The sequence below is a fragment of the Manacus vitellinus genome, unplaced genomic scaffold (assembly GCF_001715985.3).
Source record: "Manacus vitellinus isolate BGI_N305 unplaced genomic scaffold, ASM171598v3 scaffold_1_pilon, whole genome shotgun sequence".
Classification (NCBI taxonomy): domain Eukaryota; kingdom Metazoa; phylum Chordata; class Aves; order Passeriformes; family Pipridae; genus Manacus; species Manacus vitellinus.
Genome location: NW_021939396.1, coordinates 31,175,198 through 31,195,648, shown reverse-complemented (window position 1 = coordinate 31,195,648; position 20,451 = coordinate 31,175,198). Strand labels below are relative to the sequence as shown.

Sequence of the window (20,451 nt, the reverse complement as noted above, 5' to 3'; positions counted from 1 at the left end):
CTCAATCATCTACCACCAGTCTTGGTTAATTAGAGAAGTTCCAGATGACTGGAAATTAGCAAATGTAAGGCCCACCTACAAGAAGCATGAGAAGGATGATCTGGGGAACTACAGGCCTGTCAGCCTGACCTCAGTTCCGGGCAGGGTTATGGAAGGGATCATAATGAGTGCCATCACACAGCACATACAGGACAACTAGGAGATGAAGCCCATACAACATGGATTTACGAAACGAAGGTCCTGCTTGACCAACCTCATCTCATGACAAAGTGACCCACTTAATAGATGAGGGAAAGGCTGTGGATGTAGCCTGTCTAGACTTCAGTAAAGCCTTTGACACTGTCTCCCACAGCATCCTCCTAGAAACACTGGCTCCTCACAGCTTGGATGGGTGGATTCTGATGGCCCCAGGGGAATCTCGTGAGGTTTAATGAGACCAAGTGCAAGATGTTGCACCTGGGTTGGGGCAACGCCCAGGCTCAATACAGAGGGGGATGAACAGATCGAGAGCTGTCATCCTGAGAAGGACTCGGGGGTGCTGGTGGATGAGAGGCTGGACACGAGCCAGCAATTCTTTACTGTGAGGGTGGTGAGGCAGTGAAACTGGTTGCCCAGAGAAGTTGTGGATGCCCCATCCCTGAAAGTGCTCAAGGCCAGACTGGATGGAGCTCTGAGCAACCTGTTCTAGCGAAAGGCGTCCCTGCCCATGGGCAGGGGTTGGAACTAGATGATCTTTGAGATCCCTTCCACCCCAAACCATTCTATTCTATGATGAATTAGTCATTAGGTTTTTCTCTTCTAGATTACGTTCACATCCTCCAAAAACTTTCTTAATGTAAAGTGAGCAAGGTATATGTATTGCTTTTAGCCGTAGACATCCCTTATTTGAATGTTGACCTCCTCTCAGCTACAAAGGTGAGATTTAAAAAAAAAACAAAAGCATGTATCCTTGTCCCAGATTATTCTCCATTTGAAAGAGATGGTGTTAAATTATAATCCAAATCTTTAAAAAACTTTGATTTAATTTGATTCAGTATTTTTTCACTATTTAATATTTGCTATGATCAGTTATGAAACCAATTTTGACCTATTTGTAGAAAATCTTTATGCAAAAGAATAGACTATGTAAGAAATGTAAAGAATAACTATGTGATGGAAACATAAAGAAACAGAAAGAGATTCAAAAGCATCTGTTCATTTTTTTAAAAAATAGTCAGAAAACATAACAAAGATGCTTCCCATTTTAAGACATAGAAACCCTGAACCTTCTCTATTTCAAATGCAAGAATGTAAGCAAATCCTACATTAAGCGGTCAAGATCCATGAGTTGCAGGCAACTGCATAATGTAATCCTCTTTATCTGTTAAGGTCTATTAGAAAACAAATGAGATTACGTGCCTCTGCTGGGAGGATGATCTAGAAGCTGAGTTGATACTTAGGAATCTCCTGATGTTCAGCTTGGTTATACTTTTACATACTTTGTTTTGTGTCAATACTATCTTTTAACTTATATAGCTTATTTACTTTTTTGTTGTTTACCCTCCAAGGTGAGCTTTCCCATTCCCTGACAGCCTTTGCTTTGCAAGGGAACAAGTCAAAGTATTTCAGAAGTCTTCTGTATAAAAGGCTACCCCAGCATCCTGATAATCTTTCAGAGCCCTTCCCCATACTTGCTCCTGTTCTTAAATATAAAAGCCAAGAGCAGTGAACAATATACTAAAGGCTAACAGTGCTCTGGGTAATAGCAATGTTTATATATCTTTACCAGAAATATTTTGCTCAACACATCTTAACAATCACATTTGTCTCTCCACTAATTCAACCACTTTAGTTTTTCTTAGTTTATCTTCCAAATAGTTAAGAATATAACACTCCTGTTCTGTGATTTCCAACTGAATTACCCTTAGGTGACAACAGAGGGTATTAGTATTACTAGTGCCTATGTTATTAATCTTACATTTTACACTGGAAAGATCTAGTCTCATTGCATTTCTAATATATCAGCCCTGACAATCATCCAACTCTTCCTGACTATCTTGATCTTCCTGTGCAGCAATGACAGCCTTCTCCATCTCATGAACGTTTTCCTATTTTTTGAGCAAACATCCTTAACAAAAATAATTTAAAAGGTTGCTTCTAAAACTAAAAGAACTGTACTTAATAATCTTCCTCCTAGTTTGACTTTTAATACTGCTGATTATTTTTCTTTTCCTTTCCCACCCTGCATTTCTTATACAAATCCCCATCTCCTTCAGTTTAATGAAAATATTATCCTTATCTAATACTATAAAATGCTTAACGGAATCCCACAAATATAAGATTTACTTTATTCTCTTTACCTAAAAAATGAGTTGACACATAACATGTGAGGTTAACACATTAATCAGACGCAATCTACCTTTAGTATAGAGTAACTTCAGGCTGAGTTTTATACCTTTTTACTTGTATGTTTTTATTTATACTTTCTTTTAAACGTTGTTATATATTAATGATGATTCCCTTTTCTATCTTTTTTTCCTTCTTTTTCTAAGCTAGAGGCTATGTAGTTCATTCAAGCAGTATGAATAACTTACTAAAAAAAAATTGACTCATGTTTTCATGATCACAATATCGAAACATTCCTGAGTGAAAAACAAGAGGGAGGAGGATTCAGTTTAACATAACATTATCTAATGTGGAATCTTCCCAGAAGAATTTGTGATGACAAGACGATAATATCGCCACATCACTATTTCCCTAAATTCCAAGTTGCTCAATACAGACATTCTACTGAAATAAATATTTCATTATTTATTCTCTGCATTTACCACTACTTTGTTTACTATTTATAGAATATATATATGTAAAGAAGTAAAAAACAGTTGCTCATGAAAAGTAATTAGGAGAAACCAACAGAAAGCTCCAGACACTACAGACTTTAACAGTCACGGATGAAGCTAACAAATAATAGAGCAAACATATTGAGGCAGCCATGGAGCACTACTTATAGAGAGATGCTTCCCTGAAGAGTAAGTTCAGGTCTCTGCTTCCACTTTTATTGCTCTCTCTCCTTCAAGCTAAGCCCCTGAAGTTTAGATGAAGCACTTGTCAAAGTGCCAGAAGGGTCTCAAAACCAGCCCAAATACCTTTTTTTTTAAAAAAAGAAAGAGAAGCTAGTGCAAGAGATACGTGAGGAAAAAAGAAAAAGGCTAAGAAGTAAAAGGAAAAAACCCAGGGAAAAAAAGGCTCATGAGAAAAACATTCAAAAGTTATGCATATTGAAAACTAAGATAGAAAAAAAAATGTGAAAAATAACAATTAAAATCGAGAAGACAGCAGAGAACAAAATGTTATGCGCCTCCGAAGAAGTATTTTCATCTATCAATTGAATAACTAAGTAATGAAAATGGTCAACCAAACTTCAACTTATTCTTGACTACAAAACCAGCATAAATAACATAAGAACATAAAAAGAACACTGCCTCCAGAGTTTAAGACATTGGAAAATGTCAAGTGGACAATGCTGAAATGGAGATGGGGGCTGGGGGTAGGAAAAGATAAATACAAGGAAAAAGAAAATGTTCTTTTCCATGACACAAAACCAAGTACAATAGGAATAAAAAGGAAAACATAATGAAACTGTGATGCATGCTGCATACTTAGAGGTTAAAGCAGACATCCAGAAGACAAATATCTCAAACTCTTATCTACTTCAGCTCATAAAATTTCCCATGAACCGTATTACTCACTAATCTTTACAAGCATGCAGAGTGGTTACTAAGAATGCCGTCCAAATATCCATTACAGTAAAAGAACATAAACAATGCTGCATATCTGACTACAGTATCGTTTTCTTTTTACATAAGAAACTCATGTCAAAAAAAAATCATGTCATTTGCCAGCCTAGACACTAATCAAATGAGAGAATGAAGTATCTCACTCATTTCATTTTATCATGTATTTATACCAGTAATGTAATACTAATAAAAATGTTACTAACAAAATCATCTCAGGCCTAGTACTTCACAGGAATTAATTAACCTGAAAGTCCATAGAGGAAGAAGGCCAAAGAAAGCTCACAGCATAATTCTCCACATCCAAATTAACCTCAATTCAAATAATTAGTGTGTACTAGGCTACATTCTTTTCCCACTTGGATGAATGTAAACATACAGACATAAAATTGCATTATTGTGAGTAAAAATTTAACCTATCACTTTAAACTTGGCAATTAAAGGACTGAAAGTAAGAATAAGATGAAAAATAATACTTAATTCTGACTTAGCAAGCCACCTCTCAGCAGCTGAGTGTAGTTAACTGAGGATGCACACTCTCCTACATCACTAGTTATCAGCTCTGCAACCTCTGAAAATGGCTTCTATCCCAAAATATTCCCATCTGTTACATCAGACTTGCAAAAAGAATGTGAGCTAGAGAGAGCTTGGGCAATTGGAAAGGGAGGGTATTTTATGTTGTCCTGCACATCATACCAGGGTGCTGACCCAAATGTGGATGGCCTTATGAAAGAAGCTTAATCTACAACTGGGAGGGAAAGGGAAGGAGTCTGTTAATCAACCATAGAAAAGTCTGGAAGGGGCAAAAAGGTCAGAAACCAAAAAGATCAGTGGTGAAGTCTTTTAGTGCTTTGAATTCCCTTCTACTTGAAAGCATACAAAGAGCAGATTTCCTAGGAAAGCTTATGAATAGCAGACATAATATTCTTTCAAACTTTATTGTGCATAATGGATTTACACCAATGACTGACAAGTAAACAGAAATTCATTGTTAATAAAAATGCATAAGTGATGCAATGAAAGTAGTGGTGGTCACCAGTGCACAGCAACTTGTCTCAGTTGGTCCAATAAACACAATTTAGTACTGAATATTAATAAAGAAAAAATGCTAGATCACATTGGATCAATACACTAAAATATAAGATTGCAGACTTGCTAAAAGGTAGGAAATGTAACAAATGTTTACAAGATGGGGTGGAAGTTTATTCTAGAAAGAAGGAACTCAAAAAAACCCTTGAAGGACAGAGATAACAAGGACTGTTAAAATGGAATCATAGAATCATTTGCTCTAACTATTAACTGAGCACTGCCAAGTCCTAACCACGTCCCTAAGTGCCATATCGACATGTCTTCTAAAAATATCTCCTGTGGTGGTGATTCAAGTACTTCGCTGGAAATTTCAGAAAAGAAATTTTTCCTAAATTGCAAAATGGTTAACATGATCTTTGACTCAGTAAACAAGGTCAGTACAGAGATTACCTTTACTGAAGGAAAGCAAGGTTCACCTCCTTAAGAATTCTCATTTCTGTTTCACTCACAGTAATGTCAGACTTGAATCTAAATCAGTAAGGTGATTAGACTCCACATTCTCCTCTTTTGTCATGGAACAGAACCTCAAAGCTATGAGCGTTTTGGGTTGGTTTTTGTCCAGAGGTGATTTCCCTTTTAATCACAACACTGAGGGATTCAGCCTCATTTCACTAACACATGTAATCCACACAAATCATGGTGCCAAAGTACCTGTGAGTGCAGCTATCATTTCTGTGACAATAAAAACCAACTTAAACTGGCATTCTTCTTTAAAATATCCTATAAAGACAAGCAGATCTTCAGAAGATCCTAAGAATTAGAATTTCAGAAGAGATGTCAACTGTACTCTCTTTCACAGAACACAAGCACCCACCAAAATCACTATTATAGACAACATTTGAAGAGAAACTGTTAACATAGTGGTTGCTGATTAAAAATTCTGCATTCAGCATCCATATATTCTGTTATAAAAGAAACTTGAAAACCTTTCTTCAGAATATTTAATACTTTCTCAATCTGTGGTAGAACTTTCAGTTCAAAAGCAACAAAGACCTTGTAAGGAAAGAGTTCAGTCAGATCTTACTGAGTTATAAGCTGTTAAAAATTAGCTACTAACCTTCTTTCTGCTTGCTTCCCTCGGGAAAATTATGGCAGCATCTCAAAGTAAAGTTTGAGCTTTAACAGCAGTTCATCTCTGTCATTACCAAAAAGAGCAGGCAAAGGAAAAAGAACCTATTTACTGGTAACCAAGGTTCAGGTTCTGGACACAGCAGAAATGCTGTAACAACAAAGGAGACCACATAGGTTTGTTTCCTCTGAATCCACTATCAGGTGTCTCGACTGAAATATCCTTAGTTCAGCAGAAGTATAGGAAAAAGATAAGAGTGAATAAAAAGTTAACTGTGTGGAAAGAACGAAACACACCCAAAATATTCCTGCTCCTGGAGGAGCACTCTGAATCAGTGCTTGTTTTTATACATACCAACAAGACTAGTCTTCTGTCCATATCCTGAAAGGAAAGCTGACTGTTTTAAAGGCAGATCTACAGAGATAACACCCAGTGAGTTGCAAAGCCAACAGACTGAAGAGATTCACAAGGTGCTGGGACAGGCTGTTGGCTCTGAAAATCTTTGGATTGAAGGTTTACAGGAAGTTTCTATAGTGGAAGAGTAGTGTTGAAAGACAGACATTAGGAAAGCAAAGATAAGGATTGTATTACACCGCTTTATGTTTTCAGCCTATGTGAGAACACGAAAAGTCACGTCTGAAACTTGAAGACACATCTGGAGCCAGATGTACTTTCTCCAGAGCAGAGAAAGATCTGAAGAAGTTGAAAGCCTAAAGAAAAGAACCCTGTTCACTGAACGAAGCTTCAGAAGAAATAGTCTGAATATCAGCCAAGGACCACAAAAAGAAAGGGCAGTCCCCTTAGCGGACAGAGCAAGAAAGCAAATGGTCTGGGAAGGTCACTGTATCCTGAAAGAAAATGAATAAAAATATTAATTACGAAAAGATTGAAGTATTAGGGCTTAGAACCTCCTGTAAAAAGAGGGTCAAGAGGTCATTGACAAAACTACTTAATCTTGAGAAAAGACTGTTTAGAATGTTGGAAGAGTGTAAAATGTCATGCCTGACACATTGCATTTTAGGCATGATGAGTGATGACGTATCTAGATGCTCTACAATTACGGTTAAAAAGATTTCAATGATACCAGGTAAGTGCATTGACTTGGAGAATGAAGAGACGCTGTACTGAGAATACTACCTGCAAAGCTTACCCTCTATTCTGTCAGCTTGATTTTTAGCCTACATAACATTAACAGCTGTCAAATAATACTGTAAATACACTCAAGAGTATATATCTTATTGATCCCTGATAGATTAAATGCACCCATTAATGCAGTGGATGGTAGTGACAGGATGCATTTACCAGAAGGATTATAGGCACATTGTGCCAGGACACATCACCCACCACCATTTTGTGCACGCTGTGGAAATTCATGATAACAGGGTGAGGGGACTGCAGAAAAATCACTTTTTGGACAGAACTTAATGGAATCTATAGATTCCATAGCAGAATCCGGGTTTTCTGATTCCAGATATATGCTATACAATTTAAAACACTGTAGAAATTAAACATTAGCTATTAAAAAATTTACTGCAGGAATAAATATTCTCTGTCATTTAAGGAATCTTAATTTGTTTTAAGCCAACCATACTAATCACTATTGTCTAAACTGATAGCTACTGGCAATGGCAAAGCTCATCACCTGCAAGCTCCCTTGCCACTGTTCTTTTGGGAAAACTATCTTACGACAAACAGATGTTTCTGCTGTTTTAAACCAACAGGAAATGGACTGACTCTCTCCCTTTTCCTTTCCTAGAAACAGATACTAGCAGAGAAAAATCCTAGCACAGCTGTACTCAACACTTTTCTTATAACAATATGTCTGTGTGGGAGGCAGGCAACGAGTGGGAACAAACAGGCCAGGGGAAGTGAAATGTAGCATGCAGAAGAAGAACACAAAGAATTAATTTAAAAGTCTTTGAGTGGATTATTACACCATAATGTCAATACACTAGCAGGGAAATAAAAGGGTGATGTACAAGACTTTGCTTTAAGATATGATCTGAATCCTGTCTTAACTGGTAATGTACAAAACCGAATCAACTATCAGCTGGCAATCTCAGTTCTTTCCAAGTGAATAGATGTTCAAGTCATCAGAAAGCTTCATTAGTATGAACAGACTGCAGGTTTAGTGGCCAAATTTCAGTCTTATCTTTAGGGAAATGTGTTTAGATCAAGCCTGAAGAATGAATTAATATGATGAAATGCTTTGTGCAGATAAACAATTGTCACTGCTGGTAAACTGGCACCTTTCACTCACACTAGATTTATATAAAAAAGGAAAACTGCCATTGAAGTTACTGCATTACAGTTTCAATTATTATGGGAGAAGAAAACTAGAAGAAAATGATGACACAAAGCCTTGCAGAAAACCTAGTTTTAATTGATTTATGCTGGAATTATGACATTTTAAAGTCATGAAAAGTTTCAGAATAGAAAAAGGCAACTTTCTTTGAAAGAAAGCTTCTGTTGAGAAATTCTTCCACAAATTCATGCTGCCATCTAATGGGCTGAATCAGCCATTTCCAGCTGAACAATTAAATTGTTAATCTGATCACTTGCATTACTCTTTGGACTATTCTTTACTTCCTTAAGTTTTAATTCTTTGAAATCCACATCTGTTGTTCAGGATAAAATGATAGTGTATTTAAGGAGATACAACCTATTCTAAATCAAACTTTTAATTTCTATTTCCAAGTAGTTTTTAATATTTCCTCTAAGTTTTTTTGCCCAAACTGTTGTGAGGAGGGCAACAAATGCAGAAAGGAGTTTACACAAAGTCAATCAGTAAATGTCTTTATTATCACACCTCTTCATCCTTAAAATGCAAATTTTAAGGACAACATTTTGCAACACTGCCTGGAAAAGCAGGCAAAGCACCTCTGACTCTTTCTGGCCTTTTTAGTGGAGGAATGTTGTACCCTATGGCTGAGGTCTGAAGCCGACAAATGTAGCAAAGTAAAAATCCCAGTGGCACCCTACATTGGTCCTGGTTTATTCTCCTATAACCAATTCAACACAACAGGCTCCAGAACTGAGAGTCCACTTCAGTTGGGAAGCAAAGGCACTGGTCACCACAGCCAAACAGCTTTTTGTAGCAAAATACCACTTTATTCAATCAAAAACACTTTAGTACTTGCATGCCTGCCTCTCCTTAAAACTGTTATTACCCAGATATGTCCCTAAAGAGTTTGTTCTTCTGATACTTTTCTTGCCTTCTTCTCTCTGGGGAGAGATTTTTATGTTTTTTCAGTCCTTCCACTGTGATAGTCAAATGACTCCCACTATAGTACACAAAATTACTGCAAATCTTAGGATTATTTCTTAGTGTGGGATTCAGCTCTAGATTCAGATGCCCAAATTTAGGTATTTGGTTAATGTGTAGAAACCAAGTTGCTATTAAAGTGAAGCTCTGGAGAGATCCATATGAAATGCAGACAACCTAGTTTAAGGCATGATAAACATCATTCTAGACTAGTGATCGCTCTGATTAGTTATAATGGTTATAATGGGAGACTGAGTTTCTAATGAGCAGGCAGAGACTATTTGAAAGGCATCTGAGTTTGGATCTGAATTCCACTTGCATTGTAAAGAACTGCATCTAACTGCCTAAACACAAGCACACAGTACCATTTCAGATAGAATGGTGCACCTAAAACAGCCACATGATGTGACACAGGACTGATCCATGAAACAGACAAGCTTCCCACGAGTAGCTGCAGTCCTAGTGGATTAAGTGAAATGCTATGATGACTGAACATCGGTTTTAGGGATTCCTTCAATCCCGTGAACTTAGCTATGCAGGGCCATTTGAAATGCTCTAGGGTATCTTGCCCGACCTTCAGCTGCCACTCTAGTAAAGGTCTCTTCTAGGTCTTCTGCCAAATCCACTGGTCCCATGTGAATGTCTCAAACACCCTACAAAGTCTCAAGTGGCACTAGAGGCCTATGTTTAGGCAACTTAGTGTCCTCACATCTGCCACAGTATATATGCTTGGGAAAAAAATCTGCTTTGTACACAGCTGTGCATAAAATCCTCCTCTCTTGCAGCAAGCCCCAACAGAAAGCCTCAATAACTGGAATTCAGCAACAGATAATAGGCTAATCATGTGCCTAGAGTCATGAAAAGTCTCCATGGAGTAATCTGAACTTTACATTTTCCAGGCTAGTGGCCGATCTAATCAATACTAGATCAAAATCTTTCAGATTCAACTACCCTTTACATTATGTGCTGGGCTATTTGTGCCTCAAATGGATGAAGCTCTCCATGTAGAGGAAGGTCTTCTGCTAGAAGGTAAACAGGGTGCAGAAGAACATCTAAAGGTCAGAAAAAATTCAGACTTCATTCTCTTCCTGTAAATTAGATAATTGGGTTGTTTAACTGCAGGTGTACTTTTGGAGATGACAATCTCAACAGATTTTTACATTGTCTCCTGCAGTGCAACCCACTCACTTCAAAATTTGGCTTCTACAGCTGTTCTTCTGGACAGATTTTGCTTTTTTGCCCCTCATAGGACTATGTAACTTTTGTGAAACAAATGAGGTTGGGTGAGGATTTAGAGCGCATTGCTATGCACTCATGTCAAGTAATACTTTCCTCAAATCTTTTTCCTTTTAATGTGCTTATTAAATCTTTAACTCAGCATTCATGGAAGAAACAAGCTTTTCATATTATTCCATTCTTTCACCATACAATCTTTTATTAAGATGATCTGACAATTTCAGTAATTTATCCAGTAATCACAGAGTCTATTCTCCCTTTGATCATTAGACTGGATAACATGTTGGTCCACTAGGAATATATTGCAGATATATTTGGCCAAAGACCAGCCCTCAAACTTTCTTTCACTATGCCTCATTTTTAAAGCGATTGTTCAGTATTCAGGCAGATCCACAGGGCTGATAATTCCAGGAGCAACTAAGTGTAAGCAGCAACTGAGTACCCAGCAGGTGAGCTGCCTACACAGTAAGTGGAAACTACATGCCCAGGTAGGGTGATGCCCTGTGCTTACTGGCCAGGCAGCATAGGTGGCTCCAGAAGAGGCAAGAATATGCTGCTGCTTTTTGGTTCTGAGTTTGGACTTGCAAAGATCATTCATTAACATCAAAATAAAATGTGCCTGGAATGACAGGGCTGTGAAGAGAAAGAAAAGGAGGAACCGTCTATGCACTCTCCCCAGTGCACTAAGGAGAAAGGGGACAGTCTTCTCCTTAACCTGTAGCATACAACGTATATTCAGGGAGAAACAACCATAGACAAGACTAAGATGAATGCTCAGTGCAGCAGAAACTGTCCAAGTGCACAGAAGCTGTAGTTTATCCTAGGGACACCATCACTTTGCGTGACATGCTTGCAGAACTATCACACCATCCAAATTCCTCAAAACCAAGCAAGAAACTGCTTTAATTACTTTATTTCCGTTCTTTAGCTTGTCATTGTTTTGTATTTCCTTTGTTCCTATATTTCACAACTGTTTTTAATTTTGAAAGCTTTTTTTTTTTTAATAAAGGTTTTTCAAGCTCTCTAGATTGTGGTAAGACACATTTTAAGGAATTTTATACAATAAGAAAATAACTTCTGAATTTTCCCAAAACACAAGGGTTGAGTTTTATGATCTCTTTAACACTACTTTCCATACTAAAACATCAAAAGCTGCTGTTCAGTTTGTAGTGGCTTTATTTCTTGGCTGAAAACACTTAATTTAGGTAAGACTGTAAGATATAATTTGTTTTGTCACTTACAGACATTCTATAATTGAAAATACTGCAGGACAATTAAACTTCAGGAATAACTCTCTTCAATTCTAACCAAAGGAAAAAATAACTTAAAATAAAACAAACCAGAATTCAATGGTAACAAGACAAGCTGGATGACCCTGTAGTCGGAATCAATACCTTATTTTATTGTTTAATCGCTCTAATTTAAACAGCCACGGTTTTAATTTTTCTTTTACATGGTTTAAGCCAACTGTGTTTAAGCCAGAGATGCAAGGGAGTACGGGTTCTAGCACTGGCTACAGATATGAGAGTATGCACATGTTTTGTCCTCAGCTCTGCCAATATTTCTCAAACCTGACCTGCCGTTTCAAAGCTTGGCCTCTTCAAGTAGCGTGCCAGTTCTACTGAATCGTGCCAAATGGTGTGCTGACAAACACGCAAGCTAAATTGGTTAGCAAACCGTCCCTCAAAGCATCAGCACCTCCCTCCCCAGAGTCAGCCTGTAAAGCTCTTAGATAAAAGAAGCCATGCAAAATGCAACATTCACCATTTTTAGCTTTCCTGTAACATACAGTGTTTGAACTGAAAGGTCTTCATGTACCTCTGTTGCAAAACTGCTTGAAACTCCAATCTGTAAGGCTTTAAATCGGTAGTATATAACTGGTAAATTTTGAGTACCTAAGCAGTGTTTTCCTCTATTATAATTTCTTCTAGGAATATAGAAACCTTTGTTAAATAAGAAGTTGTCTAACATGGCTGGATTCAGGATTGACAGCTTTTTTTAAATTTCTGCCTTATCAGGGGCCATCAAACTTCCTCTTACCAAGGTTGCATGGATTTTACTTCAATAAAGAAAATCCAGAGAGGACTCCCAAGCTGTCTCATCAGAGTGAGATGATAAAAATTTGAAGTTCTTATCTACACAATGAAATGAACTGCAGCATACAGATCCCAAAACTACGAGGGACCTAAGCTGGTAAGTTCACATGATTCAGCTCAGCATCACACAGACTTTATCAGCCTGCGACAAGATGCAGTGTAATGGCAATGACCCAATGCTGTTAACAAGCTAGCAAGTACTGCATTCAGTAGCTCGAGTGAAGAGTCAGGTTAAAATATCCACACCTCCTCCAGTTCCTAGATGGACTGTATTTTATCTACTTAGCCACCCCCAAGAAGGGAGCTGACTCGCCCTGCACTTCCTAACTGAGCACACAAAGAGACTCACAAGGCTAACACCTTACCCTGGTGTAACACACTGTCTTAAGTGTCTTTCTGCCTTGCTGAGTTTTGTATTTGCAATTCTGTAGCCTGCCTTCCACTCGTAGTTCTGTAACACTTCACCTAAGCTGCCTGGGCACTGTTTTCCAGAACTTCCCTAGCTGCACCTTTCCCTTGCTGTTCAGTTCTCCCCATGCTGTTATTCTCAAGGCCCTTTTACTTCAAACACCAATATGTCAACAGCATTGTATCTATACTGTACTGCAGCCCTTCTCTGCCCTCTTCCTATCCCTTAGCAGTAGCTTTTGATGTACATTACAGTGCCCAATAACACACATGCACAAAGCTCTATAAGCGGCTAGCATTCAACATCTGCTCTCATGCAGCACTATCAGCATTGTAAGCAACAGGTAGTTTGAGCATGTCCTGATGAAAACCACAGAACTACCATGGGAAAGTGTTATGGGGAATACTTGCTGCATTGGAAAGAACACCTAGAGAAGGATGCTCATTTGGGACATTTCACCACTTGCTTTCCAAGCTGGTTACTGGTAAAACTTTCCCCCTTTTCCTTTTTTCCCCTCTTACTTGTTTGGTTTCCTTTCTTCTGTGAATGTAATTTTCACCTTCAGTATAAATTTATGCCATCAGCTGCAAATCTTGCAAATGGATCTTTGCACATTTGTATGTAAACCTGCTTTAACATCCTCTGTACAACACATTGTCCATATAAATATGCTCCACTGCATGTGAGAGTGTAGTCCTTCACATGCTTGGATCAACCTAAGCTGCCCTTAACCTCCAAACAGATATGCCCCCTCTCTGGTGAGGGCACAAGCTCTTGTGCTACTAGGTGAGAAGGTATCTAAGTACAGTTGTCAGTATAGGAGTAACTTTTCCTTTCCTCTCCCCCCAGAAAAGTGATTCATTTCCAAGCAGCTCACCTTCCAGTGCTGGACCCAGGAAATATGCAAGGACACAAAGGCTATGGACAAATGAAGGAAAAGGAATCACCGCCACTTCAACATAAATCATCTTAGCCTGACATGGAATCTAGCCGTCAATTTTGCATACAAATAGCAGTTCTCAGATCACATTTCCATGAGATACTGAAAAGGATCTTTTGTGCCACTTGAAACACTAGATTTAACTGGTCTAAAGATATGCCCTGGAATGAACTTAATACTTTTTATTTTTCCCTCAAGCCACTTGTCTTGCCAGAACAGAAGTTTCCCTAATGCAATCTCCTAATCTTAATGTGCATCTTCACCTACTTGAAAAGCACATTTTTTTTAAACAAATATCAGTAAAAGGAATTCAGACAAATTATAACAGACTAAGCTTCTCACTTACTTAACATATTTTGTATCTGTTTTAATAACAGAAAATAATCTACAGTCAGAAACTGACAAAAATGAAAAATACTTAGTACAGCATATTACCTACAGTAATTTTCAAATCTTGTTTTCAACAGTCTACATAGTCTGCATTTACTTGGGGATTCCAACAAGACTTCTATTCTACTACCCAACTACCAAAAATCTGCAAACTAATGCTAAATACAACATGGCAATAGAAGAAAATAAATACAGCATGTTATACCACATGAACATAATACAGTGCTACAGCATGTGCTTCCTATTTGGAACTTCACTCACTCTTGTCACAGATCCAGAATCTGCCTCCAGACTTCCCTCTGGTGAGGGTGAGTAGGTGCACAGTGATCCTGACTGGAAGAGGTGCAGGATCCTGCCCATGGAGGAGACAGTGACCCACGCTGAGCCGCATGGGCTGTGCTGAGTTGGCAGGGCCCATCCCCAGCACAGCTCATGGGACAGGATGGGGCTGTGCTGCACAAACCCCTCAGCCACAGGACAGACTTGTGGCAAGACATGGGCCCCTGGGCAGCTCCCCCTCAGTACCATCTACATGGTCTTGCCTTTATCTAACAGCACAGTGGGAACTTGTCACGTGACCATTGTTCCTGACTATTCCTGACAGGGTTATCTCCTTGTAAGAAAATCCTGTAAGAGTCCACACGACCAGGAAGGGAAGAATCTCTGCTGTGGCTGAGGTCTGCATAGGATGCTGCACGTGGGACACAGTCCTGTTTGATCCACACCACTCAGGGCTCTCAGCATCTGAAGGGCTGGAAGAGTATCTGCACTATTCCCTTCTTATACTGGCAGCTCTAATAAATGTCATTTTAAAGGATGTCTTACAGTATTTAACTGCCTTTCTTACTATGATCATAATGGCCAAGAACCTCCCAATCCAAAACAAGATGCAGAACAATTATTTGCAGCACAGGAGTTCCCAAACATCACTATAGGGCATCATTCTGTTTCCTCTTTACTCTGGTGCTTGTGTGTGAGCTGGTGTATGCACAGGGGGCATGTGTTTATGCAGATAGACAGGTATATCCCATTATTTACTACTTAGTTTTTGTTTTGTATCAATTTACTAGACAGTATTATTAGCCATCCTGCACGGGCAACTGCACTCAAATAAGCACAATGAAGCAGGCAGGCAAGCAGAGTTTCTGGCCTTCTGTCCTACCGAGTCTGGTTTTTTTTGTGATCAGAAAAATCAAAGGCCGTTGGCTACCTAATGCAACCAGAAAAATAAAGTTCATGTATCATTTTACTCTAACACGGAAACACACCTCTCATGAAACAAAGTTTCCAAAGAAGCAAACTTATAGATTGAAATAGACATACTAATAATTTTCTATGAAAAGAAATAAAATATTAAGAGTTAGTAACTACTGAGTGTTTTGAGGCTCTACTTCCACAAATATCTTTCCATAACTAAGTTCAAATTCCAGAATTCCCCATTTTATGCCTTTAGCTTGCATTTTTTCCAGTCTAGCATTTATATCTGTCAGTCAAAGTAGTCTCACTATAAAAGCAATTCAAATAAATGATTTCTAAATATTAACAAAACTCATTTCAAGAACCATAATTAGCTTTTTAAACCATGACATATGTAAGCAGAGACTCAGGTCAGCAGTGACTAGAAATATAACACAAGTGATACAATTATCAGGCAGTGTTCTGTAGAGTAATGAAAGGGTTTTCTTCCAGGTTATATTATTCTTCCTGGTTATTATATATTCCAGAATAATACAGTTCTAGGTATTGCTGCTATAAAAAAAACCCACAACCAACTAACTAAACAAAAAAACCCCACCAACAACCAAAAAAAAAGAAAAAAAGAAAAAAAACCAACAACAAACAAAACAACCCAGAGTGAAATGTTAAAACCCTACACTAATCAAGTTATCATGATTTAAAAATCTGGGGAAAAGCAAAATAGAATTAAGTCAACTGAAATATTTTCCTTAGCCAAATCTGAAACGCTGCTTTTTCATTTTAAACTCCTTAATTTTTAAAGATTGCTGTAGATTCAATTTCTAATAAAAGAGTAATTTTGAACCAAACCAAATCAGAGTTTATAACCGCATTCTTTTTGATAATTATGAGATGCATAAAAATGAACAGGAAATTCATTAAGCAAAGCTTTATAAGAAAGGCACCATTCTTCACAGATTAAACATGATTAGAACATTCTGATTTGTATTGTTTCGCTTTCTCTTATTTTACAGATCATACTTGGTCTCACTTTTGGAGCTCCAAAACACCTCATCCAATACAGTTCTTCTGTGGATAAGTAAGGAAAAATGGCAAAAAAACCTATCTCAGAGAAAGAAGTTCTTCAGATGCAAATTAACATAGCTCTGATTATGCGTTTCCAAACTGCGAAATACAGGATTTTTCCTAATCAAACAGTGAGGACGAAGGAAATGAGATCAAGAAAAGCAGTCAAAAACCCAGAAACCTGAGAACAGTTTCAAGCCAATTTTCAAAATGCATCTCTTCCAATTTTATATCCAATTTGTAAGAAAAGAGTGCGTCATTTTTAATGATACAAATTCTAATCACATGACACCACTGCAAAGGAAAGTAAAATGCTCTGTCCTTTCACTGTCATGGCTGTAGAATGTAATTCCAGTATGCATATTAAACAAATAAAAACACTGGGCTTTACATGTCTTTTATTCCTTGTGACGAACTTAGGGCACCCATCTTCTTTTAGGAGATGATTATGTGTGTTTCTAAATAAGACTGCAGAGACCCTCCTCAGCAAAATCTTAATTTATTTTCACTCTGAAATAACCTAGAAAGTTCATGAATATTTAGAACATTATGATAAAAAAAAGAATCAAATCATAGATAAAGTACAAACCTCTGATTGTACATGCCCCGGAAATTATAATTTGCTCTGTAATTGGGAATTGGCTTTGGATCCAATGGCCTGTAGATGGCAGGCTCTCCTCTTTTCATCGCCAGACCATTCAGCTCCACAGTTGGAGTTATACTGCCTGCAAAAACCAAACAATTTAAGTAAGGCACTTAAACCAGAAATATTGAAAAACTCAAGAGCAGGACTGAGATAATCTGTAAAGTGATAGCTACATTATAATTTTTTACTCTTAATTAAAAAGAAGTAACAAAAAAGACATTTCAATTTCCCTAAAAGATGGGAATATAGATCCCAATTCAATCACAAGCAACAAAAAAGAACAATTAGACATCTCAGTGCATTCTCTATGCAGTTCAGGTGGATTAATCTTCACATATGAATGAGAAAGTCAGTGTAACAACCAAGCTGGTTATTCACTTTTCCAAAGTACTTATAATACATTATGACACTTTCTGAAAGAATTATAAAATAAAAGGATAATGTCTCTTTCTGCTGAATACCATTAAATAAAACCACAAATAGGGCAAAGAGTCATTGAAACAAGCACAATGTAAAATGCAGTCATTCAGGAATCTTACAAGTTAGAAAAAACGTGTTATTTGCAAGACTTGAAAACTTAAAACTACACCTAAAAACTAAAAATCTAATAGGAATGATCTAACAGACTGAAACACAGCTACTGGAAATCAGTGCAACTACAGCCATCTACTGGTGACAGAATACAAAAATAGAAGGCAGCCAGTACTCGCCCACTGCATCGTTTCAAAAATATCAAATAAAAAGCTACACTCTACTTCTACTACTTTTTTCTTTTTTTTTTTTAAATACAAAGTTCAGCTACAGTAATCCCTAATTGCACTGTTGTAAAAAAATCCTAAATGAGCTAAACGTGCATTCCAACAAAAAGGAGTTAATATTTCTGAAAATATTTTCATAAGGGATTCAAATAAATCTACCCTTAAAACAGCTATGACTAATTTTCCACTCTGCCATTGAGGCTTTATATGCCAAATGATGAAAATGTTTATGCAATACTTATTCAAAAACTTCTATCGACAACAATTCTTATATTTTCCAAAGCAAGAAATTACTATAAATTCAACTTAATAATAAAAATGCAAAACGTCATTCTGATGAGAAGATAGCTGTGCATATACAATGCACCTTTCTTGGAGCAAAACTACAGTGCTAAATGACACAATTTTTTAATGAATTCTCTTAAAGCCTGTTTCTCTTATTATCAGATTTTCCCTTTAAGAATATCCTCAAAGCTAAAAGAACTCTAGAAGATGAATAATACTCTGCGATGTCAAGAATCAAACTCAGGATCCCTTTTCATAGATGTCTGAGCCTCCTGCTTTCTAAACAGCTGAAGTCACAGTGATTGTGAAGGACACAGGGCAAAACCACTGTCTTGGGCCTGAAGAAACAGTGTACTAATCTCCAAAGGAGCAAGAGAATACTACCACATCACTCTAAAACAATCCTTCATAGCTAATACTCAGGATAATACTCACAAGTTCTAAAGGAAACTTACTCCTACTTTTTTTTCCATCATGGAGAAGATTAACTGCAAAATTACTCAACTTTAAGAAAGTGATTGAAGAAAACTGTTTTTAAAATGGGGGGAAGGGCAGAGGGAAATAAAAAGGGAAGAAGGGAGTAGAGGAAAAAGCAGAGAGGAAGGGAGCGTAAAAAACAAACAAACAAAAGAGGAAACATGACGTTTTTCCCCTCACCATTTGCTTTCTATTAGTCTGAAATAAAAGTTATTAATATTTTTGATTTATTTTATCAAACAAGACAGAACAGATACTGAACATGTAGATGAGATGTGTACCTAGAAAGGTTTTATATGCATTGAAGGTAACTCACAGGTAACAACTCAACCAGTATATATTTTTTCTATTATTGAAACAGTTTCTAATGCTGTCTGTGAGCTTTTTGAAAGAACAGGTTGCTATGAAGGAAAACTCACAATGCAGGAAAATACATGTCAACGTTCTCATGCCAAATCCCAGCCTTTTGTTTAGACCACAGATGCAACTTTGCAGGATTGGACTGGATAAAATTTCCAATTTCATTGGAAAATTAGCTAAAATAACTCCTTGGGAAATATGTTTTACTATGGTAATAACAGCCAATTCAGTCTCGTTTTCTGTTTACTGTTGATCATACACAATCACTCCGTATACATCTGAGCATTATCTAAATAATATACTCCCCTACAGTTCAACTATTTTAGGCATGCACATTAAAAATTCTCCTATGAAAACTCACTAGAAATTCTGTATAATCCTATCATACCTCTAAGATGGCAATGTTGATTCTCATCCACCAAATTTAAATACATTGTTAAAATTACTTATTAATGGTATAATATCCCAATACTTTAAGAAGATTTAACACACAGAGGAAATTGTCATACCTGGATTATTGTTTACGTTATTTTTGGGTGGTCTAGGCGTTGGTTTGGGAAGGGTAGTTTCATTCAGTGCTTTGCTAGCAGCAGCATGTTGGGCCTTTTTAATACTGCTTCCTTCAGCTTCCCATGTCTGTTCTCCAAGAGTCAGCTGCACTGTGAACATCTTCAAAGACAAAGAACAGGTAAACACTGGCAAGATTATCAGTGTGGATTAGACCAACCTGTATAAAAACTTCCAGGGCTCAAGAGAAACCATGCTCTCTTTTCATTGGATTCAACTCCCAGATAATGCATCTGATTCTTCCAAAGATCAGTGAGACCTTATCAGTGGGCAACATTTGGCCTTTCAAATTACAAAGTTAAATAGCATAATGCTAATGTCAGCTGTCAAAGAACAAAATAATATTTAAACCAAGTAATAATAACTGCAAACTCATCCTCTGCTCTTGGAAGACTGTATACAGGTCAGCTTAGAGCACATTTTTTCATACATTTGAAGGTGTTTTGTCACTTTACCTGTAGAAAATAGGTACTAAACATGCCACTGAGGAAAAAAAAAAGTAATTTTGTAATAATTATGAATGGGTATAAATGATTGCACACTCCTCAAGGCAGCAGAAAATTTGGGCCAAATAGTGTTACACAGTGAAAGAATTTCTCACATGACCTGATTTCTAAAAATAATGCATATTGTTAGGGCAAGAGTCACAACTCAAATACATTCAAAAAAATAGAGTAACAAAGAAAATAAATATTATCTTTTTTTAATGGAACTGCAGTTCTTAATGTAAAATCAATAGTGAGGACAGGAACCGGAAACATCAAGAGTTCAGATATTGACTAACAGATAAAAAACATATATTTCAAAATCTGGGATAGAGGATTATTTC

General features: G+C 37.2%; 1 protein-coding gene across 4 annotated transcripts in view; it reads right to left on the bottom strand.

Annotated features, from left to right (window-relative positions):
• STAU2 (staufen double-stranded RNA binding protein 2) overlaps nt 1–20,451 on the bottom strand; it is a 151,653-nt gene that overhangs the window by 125,947 nt on the left and 5,255 nt on the right. For all 4 annotated transcript variants that reach the window (XM_008932185.2, XM_008932187.2, XM_018079403.1 and 1 more), the window contains exons 3-4: nt 19,565–19,724; nt 17,119–17,254 (exon numbers count right to left, since the gene is read on the bottom strand). In XM_008932185.2, coding sequence (XP_008930433.1) covers nt 17,119–17,254; nt 19,565–19,724 — 296 coding nt within the window. The remainder of the gene's footprint in view (nt 1–17,118; nt 17,255–19,564; nt 19,725–20,451) is intronic.